The sequence below is a fragment of the Bacillus rossius genome, chromosome 11 (genome assembly GCF_032445375.1).
Source record: "Bacillus rossius redtenbacheri isolate Brsri chromosome 11, Brsri_v3, whole genome shotgun sequence".
NCBI classification, from domain to species: Eukaryota; Metazoa; Arthropoda; class Insecta; order Phasmatodea; family Bacillidae; genus Bacillus; species Bacillus rossius.
This window is the reverse complement of record NC_086338.1, coordinates 15,013,720-15,024,601: the sequence shown is the minus strand read 5'-3', so window position 1 is coordinate 15,024,601 and position 10,882 is coordinate 15,013,720. Positions and strand designations below refer to the sequence as shown.

Below are 10,882 nucleotides of genomic sequence, written 5' to 3'. Positions count from 1 at the left end.
ATATTGTGGGCATTACGTACATGTTGTTATGAAAAAAGACGGTTTTAATAGCCAACAAGGAATAAGCAGTTTGTTTGCTAAAATGTTTCCAGATAGTTCCATTGCACAATAAATGCAGCTTAGTAGTACCAAGACTGCATACTTAGTTAATTATGGACTTGCCACATATTTTTTTCACAAACTTACAGATGAAATCAGATCCACAAAATATACATTGTTGCGTGCTTTGATGAATCCTTCAATAGGGTATCAAAGGCACAACAAATGGACATAGCTGTATGTATATGGGATATCAACAAAAATCAAGTAATGACTAGGTACTGGAATTCTTAATTTTTAGGCCATTCTACAGCTGATGATCTCTTAGAAGGGTTTCAACAGGGACTAAAGGATGTGGAACTATCCAAAATTGTACAAGTATCCATGGATGGGCCGAATGTCAATTGGTTGTTCATGAAAAAAATTGAAGGCAAAAACTAAGGTGTGCGAAGAAGATCCAGATATATTAGACCTGGGATCTTGTGGTCTCCATGTTGTTCATGGTGCCTTTCAAATGGGTTTTAGAAAGACCGGGTGGGATGTTGTTCAATTTTTAAGGGCCATATATTCTGTGTTCAAAGACTCACCTGCTCGACGATCAGACTTCAGACAAGTTACAAGTTGCAGTGTTCTTCCGATCAAATTTTGTGATTGTCGGTGGTTGGAAAATGTCCCAGTGTGTGAGAGAGCTATACAAATTTTTTTTAAGACCAGTAAATTACCTGCTACATATTCTGTTGAGAAAGTGAAGGAATGTATGAGGGATCCTTTGTTGCTAGCTACACTGAGTTTTTTTTCCTGACAATGGCTTCTTCACTTGAACCATTTTTAAAGAAGTTCCAAACATCGAAACCAATGTTACCATTTCTGCATAAGGAATTGGTGGACTTGCTAAGAGAGTTGCTGGGACGTTTCATTAAGATGGAAATTTTGAAAGCCAAGACAACTTCATATCAGCCGATAATGATTAATAGTATAACATATTTATAGTTGAGTGTTATTCAACACATTTATAGTACGTAAAGTATATTTTCCTACACAATTTTGGAACACATTTAATAACTTAGCCTTGCTGTTTATGGAAACTAATGCTTCAGAATACGTTATTTTGAATAACGTAGAGCATTTTTAGGAACGAATTAGTTGTGCTAAGTGAGGGATAGGTGTACTGGAATTTGAATGGACGTTGTACACAAGAGCAAGTTTAGGAACAGATCATGATATTGGATGAGCACTCTTGATATGAGGTGTAAAGGCCTGGGAGTTAGGAGTAGGGAAAAGGTATTTCAGAGTAGGATTATAGTGGGCGGAGGAGAATCCATCAAGAGTGTTAGGAAGAATTTCAAATTTTTATGTGGAATACCTAACGAACCTGGGACAGTGCCATCATGTTGCGGCGGATAAGGAGAAGGTATTGATGGATGAAGAACAGGGATTTCCTAAGGAGTTGTGTGAACGAGGTGAGTCGAAGTCACTGTTGGTGGTGGATTGAAATAAAGATCAGGGAGGACATGTGGTTGTGTGGAAGCTGTGTGGTGGATATTTAAGGTGTTGGAGGTGGGGGCAGTGTGTTTGTTAGTATCTTTGTCAGGTTGGGGGAATTTTAATATGGAGTGTCATTTAATATTTAGAGTGGTTTCTTGGTACTGTTCATTATAGTAGAGTTGGACAATTTTAACCAATCTGGGGGCACGTGAGGACTCCGAAAATGGGATCGGGTACTAGCGGTGTGGAGCACGGGCTTAGACACCATGGTCGGTACGACGTCAACTATTAATATATGCCCTCACCCACCTCTGTGAAAGGCCCGGGGGGTACCTGACGGGCGCTACGGGCGTCGCGATGCTCTTGTTGTCCGGAGGGGCGCCAGGCTAGCGGGCTGCTAGGCCGTTGGTGTGGGGTCGTGGGTACTCTGCCCCCGCGTGCCCCGCCAGGTACACGGCTTGAATGTAACCTGAATGGTTGTACCTTGACTGTGAAGGCCGCTCGGCCGTGTGGAGGACGGGGAATTACGGAAAATGATATACGAGTTGGCGAGAATACATTTAATTTGGGAGTTTCACCGGGGGTCCATGTGGGTACCCGGTACACTCTACAAGTCCGCTCCGCGGTTCATTCCCGCTACAAAAATTCTCACCAACACTAAACACAACACTACGTGACAATGGTTACCGCGGCAGTCTCGCGGGACGTGGGTCGATGCTCGCTGGAGACGGCCAGCGCCGAAAGTTAACGGGTGCAGGGGGGGCTCTATGAGCGGGCTCCTAAATTCGGCGAAACACTTACGTGTGTGCAGCCGGCAGGCATATGCACGGCGTCCTTAAGTATAAACACTTTCGCTGGAGTCGGCCAGTACCGTACGTTCTGTGATACGATACGTCGCGCAGTATCACACTGAAGACGGTCGGGATAGGCCCGGCTCCGCAAAATACGCGCCGAGTCGACGTGGGCAGTGGTGAATTAACAAAAGGTTTTAAATTTAAAGATTTAGTACAGAATAAAAATAATCAAAGAAAGAAAACTTGAATGCTGCCCACGGACACACGTCTGTTCCCGGCGCGGAGTGGTTGGAGACTGCCGAACATGGCCGCCTCGCAAGGAAGAGAAACTTTCTCTTCTTTGTGAGTCGGCGTCAAAAAACTTATATTAATTGAATTTATTCTATTACCAGTTAAAACATGTTCCAGGTGCCCAATTAAAATGTAGCACCTGGTAATTGGGTGCTTAAGGCTTCACAATGGTTTTAATGTATTTAATTATTTAAATTGTGACATCAAGTTGGCGACTGTAAATTTACTAACATTGTCCCACTGTGAATTTTTTTAGAGGGATTTCTCCTATTCTGACTTGATCATAGTCACTGGCATTTTAATTAAGGCCAGTGGCCGCGGTGACTGTTAATGAGGTTTGTTGTCTGCTCCGTGCGTGGTGTACTCGCCCGGAGTGGCTACGACGCACTTATTACATGTCGGGTGATTAGTAATTTCGTACTAATGGCTTTTCCCTTGATTGAATTATGGGTTCGAGCCTCCGGGGTTCCGTACCTTTAAATTTCATTATGTCTATTGGGGTAACGCCCGAGGCGCTCGCCTGACTCAATCTGGCTGGGCAAGGGGCGCGCTCCGAAAACGGGATACGGTACTGGCGGTGCGGAACACGGGCTTAACGTCCATGGTCGGTACGACGTCATATAATTTGAAATTCTGCCAGCCTTCTTTAAAATCCTATTAGTATCAAAACTTTACTTTAATATATAAAATAATCATACAAAGTAGAACTAAAACCTCTTGTAAAATTATTTTAATACTATGATGAATGAGTAAATCACTTTATGTTCATCATTGGGAAAGATTTATTTTTCTAGTGTTTCCCAGCAAAAACAGTACTGTCAGAAATGTACCCCATTAAATAGGGTAATAAACAGAGATAAGTAAATAGACCAGATGGAACATAAAACACATCGTTTAGGTGTGGTTTTTGCCAAGGGGGGAAAGGTGAGGGGGAAGGTCCGCCATATTGCTTAGTGAATAACATCGTTGTTTTCGCCATTTGATTACATTGCGAGTAGTTGAAAGTTTCTTAATTTATGTATCGTTCATTTGGTTTTTGAGTGTTGTAGGTGAATCTGTTGTAATTTCTCAAAAGTTTGGTTGTTTTAGAAGTAGAATGTGTGATTTTGAACCGGTGTGACAATCTATAAAGCATGATATATTAATATATTTTGGCATCGTGTGTTGCATATGGTTGTGTGAACAGAAGTTCTAGGAAAACTGAGAGCCAGTTACTGAAGGAAAAGCATAAGAAAATAACCTTTGACGCCGTCCCCGTCGCCTGTCCTGGAAATTATGCTAAATTAAATTATGTCAAGGGAAATTTGGTCTCGAGGGCGGGGTTCTTTGCCTCGTGGCTGCAGGCAGGGACGCGTCTACAAAGGGCCCCCCGGGCTGTTATGGCCGCCCAGGACGCCATACTGATGAAAATAACACACGTGAAATTAACTGATTTATTACTGAAGCACACGTTACAATCCTCCACGTCGCATAAGGCACTTTCACGTGACTGGCCGTATCATCGTCGACCTCCACTCCGCCTACACGGCCCTCGATTGGCGGTACTGGTTAGTGTCTGACGGTATACCGGAGACTAGCACGTCGAGGGGTGCAGGCTACCCTGAGCTACGGAGATGATGACTCGTGAGAGCGGCAAGTCTAGTGCTTAGCACGTGGTAGTCCGGACGGTGCGAACACGGAAGATACACTAATGACTGAATGGAAAATTACACATAACACTGAATTACAACACTAAAGTCACTACGAGCAAGTCCCGGGCTCGGGGTGGTTTCAGCCCCTCTGTTCAGGGGAATTACGTCATTCGAGGCTCGTCCTCGTGGTGGCGTGGGCCACGTTAACCTGGGAACTGGCGCGGCGGAACCCGATGTGGTATCTCGTCCGCGACCGTTGCACGTCCCAGGGAATGATGCGTTCTGAAGTTCAGTTTCGCGTTAGGTGCAATGCCGCCCCGCGTGGGCAATTTTCAAGTTCTCCGTGGGGAGTTAGAATGGCGTGAAGCGCAGGCACCTCGACGGGTTACCTAAAGCATTATCAATTACGTAGCACACATGAAAGACTCGTAGTCGAGTCGCACATTTTAATTAAGGACCGTACGAAATATCGTACGGCCGGTTAGGGCCGACCATGGAACTGTAGAAAAGAAGATTCAGAAATATTACCTATGGACGTTACATGTGGAATCTGGCGCGAAAGTTGGATGCTCCCCGTGCGCGGGGCTGCCGCCCCTGGTGAGTGCTGGAAGGCTACTGACTGATGACTCTCCCTGGCAACCGGGCCAGGGAGGGGAGGAAAACCCGCGGGAAAACGACGGAGCGCGGGAAGATGATGCCAGCCAGTTTTGTGAACGGAAATATTTTATAATATCATTAATTAAATAACAAGAATTATTAGGCTCATTAAAAGTTTTAGTTTGTGTTTGTTAATTGAATTATTACATATGCACTGGATACCCTATGCTCATCGCCACACCCGGCCGGGCGCTTTGTGCATCTAGCCGGCCGTGACTGACGTCACGCCGTTCGAGGCACTGCACTACGCTGCACGCGTGGGCGTGTTCGGCGCACTGACACTGATTCAGGTGTTGAGGACACATAACGGCCTGTGCTCTCAGAGGGAGCACCGACGGCGGCGTCACCTTTCACAAGTAAATTGTGTTTGATTTTTTTTAGTGAAATACTATTTTTATCGGCTCTATTATTTGCTAACTATATGATATTTAAGATGCAATAGACAATGTCGCAATCCCGTAGGACCAAATGTAATCAGACTGTATTGAAAAAGCAGTGTTACGTATCAAATGTTAATAACTGTTGGATGGATTTGTTGTTAAAGAACGAGATATTAGTGTGGGAGATGGCTGCCCTGAATTTTTGGCTGGGGTGGAGGATTCAAGGTTGAAGGCATAGTTTGAATTTATGGATTTTGGTAATTATTACTTTAAGGGGCGCCTCCTTAATTTTTTTTCTTCGAATAATACCCTTATTTTGTGCAATAGACCTTCCACTATTTTTTCCGTAAGTGGAGATACAAAATTCATAATATTTTTGAGAAATTGATGTTAATATGAAACTACAGGACCCGTTAAGTAAGACGCAAACTGACATTTATTGCTATTCTGTGTAGTTAGGTAAGTATTATCTAGCATACTTTTCAATTATGCTAACATTTCTTAATTTAGTGTAACAACAAATTACTTGATTTGCAGCTTGTTTTTACACTAATATTATTACGATGCTTAAATCACAACGTTGCTGTATTCTTGTAGCTGTAGGTAGGTAGCCATTTCTTGTTTGCGAGTATCAAATATTTTTTCTTGTAATTGGAGAATGTTGTCATGTGAACGTGAGCCAATAGGTGATTAAGTATTCATTAATTAAAAACGGTGGCGGCGTGTATGCATGTTTTAGGCAACTTATATTTAAAAAGGTCAATTGACTACATTATAAATACTTTAAAACACTGTGGACAGCTAGTTAGGTTAGTATAGCTACATTAAAAATACTGTCAAAACATTTTAGTGGTTGTTTAGGAATTTCTAATTTAATATGTAGCTATCCTGACCTAACAAACCATTCACACAATCTCCCAATTTTTTTTAATGTAGCTATACTAACCTAATTAACCGTCCAAAATAGTTATTTTAATGATTTTAATGGTTTTAGAAGTATAACAACACGTGTGTGTTTGTTCGTTGTTTAAAACAGCTGTTCATGTTGAAGGGTACTTGTTGCAGATCAGCAAATAACCTCCAACCCACGCATGGATAAACTATAAAAAAGTACCCTCACAAAATATGTACCTGAAAACAAATGACAATGTCCTAAGCTGGATTAGGAATGGCTACTAGAGGTGTGTTATTGTAGGTATAAGCAAAGTTAAATTTTATCTTGACGTCATCTTTACTATCCTTTCAACTGCAAATAGGTACATTATAAACAGGTACAAAACAGTTTCTTTCACAAAATACATAGTTGAATAATTCTGATATAATACTGTATAATACTGATCCCTGTAATTGTAACAACCATAACTTGCACAAATTTATAACATGAAACTATTATATTTTACATTATCAAGTCCCGCAATCGGACTCTCACAAAGCAAAGCTAGCCAGCTGTGAATGTCAAAAAAAGAAAGAGTCGAATAGATACAGCACATTATGCCACAAACGGCCTGACTTGTTAACGTAGACCAGACTAATATAGAACTGGCACAGCAAGATACAGTTACTACAAGAAAAAAGAGAAAAGAATTGAAAAATTATTTAACTACAAAACCGCACGTACCACGAGACTACCCGACATGGTTACCCTACTGCAGAATGCCAAACGTAATTTCCAAGTGGCAAGCCGAAACAAATAATTTAGAAGAAATATCAATAAGCTACATAACGCTCACCTTACGTTAAGAACAGGGCCACAACCTGTTGGTGCCCAAGCACACAAACACAAGTACCGCGAAGAAGCTTACCATGTCGAGAGCTCGCCAGCGCCTTACCCCTAACTGACTTAAAAATTTACAAAAGGAACTACATGCTGCTCAAATGCAAAGTGACCCGACCCTGTCGGAGGCTACCGCTGAAAAGGCCACGAGACCTAGCACCTAAAATCCTCGAAAGCAGCGCCCCAGAAGGAGAACCGCGCAAGCGCAGTAAACCAGAAGGGCGGGGGATCAATTACCAATTGGCCGGAGAAGGAATCGTGACGTATTTAAAGGGGAAAGGAGGGGGAATGGGTAGGAGGGGTGACAACTACGCCGCGCCGAAGTCGAAGTATATGACGTCATTACAATGTTGCCGTCACCCGCGGTCTCGTGATCGAGACTCGGGACGGTCCTAGTGGTTTTAGTGGCTCTTAATGAAATCTCCAGCGGGCGCCAGGTTAATTTGAGTATTAACCGAGTTGGTCGTGGGTTTTTGCCCCTGCGTGTTCCACTAGGATCGGCGGCTGTGGATGGTGGAAGGGAGTCCCTGCTTTTGATACGCACTGGCCCTAAACAGTGTAGAGGACTGTTTCCTAACTGTTCAGGGGACGTCTATGAAATAAAGAACACGTTAATTAGGTGCTGGTTTTTAATCCCGCATCTCACAAAGTGTGGATGGGCACAAGTTATACAATTACACTGGACAAATACGTTGACACTACACACACTCGCACTGAATAATTAAACACGTTTTACGTTGCGGCACTTGCAAATCAGATCCCTACATGGGCTTGGGGGTCGTCGAAGAGTTTGAGTGGGTTAACGGCCACTCCCGTGATAAACTGGAATTAGCTTCGTGCCCGGGCTCACCTGTGTGAGTCGCGGGCCCACGAAAGTAATATTAAAAAGAAAAGTCTTTACGTTTGTAGCCGGCAGGCTTCTGCCCGACGAATTAAATTAAGTTCTGTTTGCGGGAGTCGGCCCGGACCGTAAGGTGACTGCGTCGCGAACCGTTGTTGCGCGACGAGCAAAAATTAACGCGGCCGGGTTAAGCCCTGCACCGGAAAAGGGCACGGGGACACGCGGGGAGAGGAAAAAAGAGGTTTTAATGAATTATAATATTTACCAGTATGAAGAAATCAGTAGCACAAAAGTTGAAGTCTCCCCACGGGATCACGTGTCCGCCCCGGCCCGTGAGTAAAACTCTACTGCCGCTTTGTGCCGGCTTGGGGGGTGGGGGGGAGGAAGCGTCATGACGCGCCGAACTTTCTAATATGCCGTTATTCCAAATTTATAATTATAATTAGACATTATTATTTCTAGAACCCTCGTAACTTAATGACATCTGTCTGAATTAGTTGGTGGAAGGCCTATAATAATAATACATAATAAAATTGAGATTAATAATATTTGAAAATAGAAAGTCAAGCTGGAGACTGTCTGTCACTTGTTGACTACTCCAGTGGCTATTTGCAGGTGAAAACGGGGAGGTTAATTAGGTTGATTTATGCTGTTGTTAATTATTGGCGGAAGGCCGCAAGGGATGTTCTGAACGTTTATTAATTGCGGTTTCCCACGGGGAAAACCGCTGCACCCCTACGACGCACTTTCACTCTTAAGGGTTGTTTTGATAATTAAAAATCACTTAATTACTCCCCGTAATTAATGAAGCATAAGAGTTGTTTGGTGGAGTTGGCATACGGGCGTAGTCTATTTAAACACTCACCGACGTCGTCGGCTCGCTTGACTCACGTGACCTGGGCTAGGGTTGTGTTCCGTTAGCGGGGTTTAATACTGGCGGGTGGAGGCCGGGCTTTATGGCCTTCGGACGGACGACATCAAACGCCCCCCCCCCCCCCCGCCCCCTGGAGAAGCCCGGCCTAGCCCGCGATAGACCCCGCCACGGTTTGGCAACCCTAGCTCTGGCAGCCGGTGTGTGCAGGTGTGCGCAGGTACCGCCTCGTTACTGCGGAGGCAGGCTGGCCGAGGGGCGGCGTCGTGGCGCCTGTGCGGACGAGAGTGCGCGCCTCCTCGGCGGCTGCTGTGGCAGGCTGGCCGAGGGGCGGCGTCGTGGCGCCTGTGCGGACGAGAGTGCGCGCCTCCTCGGCGACTGCTGTGGCAGGCTGGCCGAGGGGCGGCGTCGTGGCGCCTGTGCGGGCGAGAGTGCGCGCCTCCTCGGCGGCTGCTGTGGCAGGCTGGCCGAGGGGCGGCGTCGTGACGCCTGCTATTCCTGGCAACCGGTCAACTCGGGTGGTGTTCGTGGTTGGTAGGCCTGTCCCCTTGCTCTTGGGTCGTTCCACGTCGAGCACCCGGGGGTTGGGTTGTCCACCTGTCCCCTCAGGAAGTCTCCCAGGTCGTAATCGGCCAGGTACTTCGGGAGTCGTGGGGCTCGTCGGGGGCGCTCATTGGGGCCCTCCGCCTGGTGGTCGGGCTTCTCGTAGCTTGGGGCTGTGGGGCCCTCCCCTTCTGTGGTTGGTGGGTGGGGTATCGTTCGATAGGGCCTCCTGTCCCGTTCCGGGATGCCAGGTGGGTCGTGCGTCTCCGTCTCCGTCGTCCTGTGGGCTCCCCATGTAGGGGTCCTTGGATCGGTGAGACCGGTTCCGTTGTCGCCATGACCTATTCCGCGACTTCTCCCCGGGCAGATCGATGCGCACGCGGAAGGTGGCGTCAGCGAGTGAGGCGCAGTGTCCCCATGCTCCCCGTGTTGGGGACTCGGGTGTCACCTCCCCCTCTTCTGGCTCTGAGATAAGTGGGGTTGGGCCTGGGCCCTCTTCCGCTTCGGCCCCGTCCAAGTTGTGTGAGACGTCTGTTATTGTCAGTGTCCGTGGCCGTCGTCGGAGACGGCGTGGCCGTGGCCTGGGCCCCTCCTCCGGGTCCTCCCCGTGGCTCTGGTCGGGGGTGCTGGCCGGCTGATTGTGGTGGCCTTCGAGTTCGCCCACCAGGTCCCCGGGTGCCTCCGCAACTGCCTCTAGGGGCTCGATTTCCGCTGTTGTGGCTCCGTCGTCATCAGGCTCGACTGCGGTTCCAGGTAGCCCTCGGAGGGGAAGTGGGCATGGCTGTCCTTGTCCGTGTTGGCGTCGGTGGGGTGTCTGGTAGGGGTCTGCACCCTCTTCTTCGCGCGCTGCATCAGCCTCGGGGGTGGGCGGTGTCCCTGCGGCCGGGAGCCTGTCTCCTGGCAGACTGGTGAGGCGCAGGTCGTCCCGGTGTACCTTCTTCACCTTCCGCCCCCCGAGGTGTACCAGGTACGTTGTCCTCCCCGGTCGGCGCTGCACGGTGTAGGGGCCTCCCCATCGTGGTGCTAGACCGGCACAGTAGTTGCAGGGTGCAGCTGACAGCGGGTGCACCCGCGCGAACACCTGGTCCCCGGCTTGCACAGTCGGCGGTGGGTGCTGCGTCACCGGGGTTATCTCTTCGGCATAGGTCCTTTGGCGACGCCGGGCGTCCTCCTGGACTGTTGTGCGGCGCTGGTCGCGCTCCTCTGCGGTTTCTGTGGGGTGTGGGACCCCGTGAGTTGCCCACTCGCCTGGCAGTGGCAGGTTGTGTCCTTGTACCATCTCCGCCGGCGTCATGCCCGTCGCGGCGTTTGTCCGGCGGCGGATACAAAACAGTGCGTCAGCCACATGCAGGTTCCATTGCGTGTGATCCCCACCGAGACGTATGCGCAACTGAGCCTTCAGCTCCTGGTTACGTCGTTCGGTGGGGTTCGCCCTCGGATGGTAGGCGGGCGTGGTGTGGTGTTCGATGCGCTGTTCGTTGCACCAAACTTTCCACTGTCGTCCCAGGAATTGGCTGCCATTGTCCGTGAGGATGGACTGTGGGTAGCCCCAGCGCGGCAGGAACTCGCTAGACAT

At 47.8% G+C, this 10,882-nt stretch overlaps 1 protein-coding gene across 1 annotated transcript; it reads right to left on the bottom strand.

The window, feature by feature from the left end:
* Nucleotides 1–9,999: 9,999 nt before the first annotated feature.
* Nucleotides 10,000–10,882, bottom strand: LOC134536422 (uncharacterized). The gene is made up of 2 exons (XM_063376135.1): nt 10,241–10,882; nt 10,000–10,182 (listed from the first exon to the last, which is right to left on the bottom strand). The coding sequence occupies exons 1-2, from the start codon at nt 10,880–10,882 to the stop codon at nt 10,000–10,002; spliced, it is 825 nt and encodes a 274-aa protein (XP_063232205.1).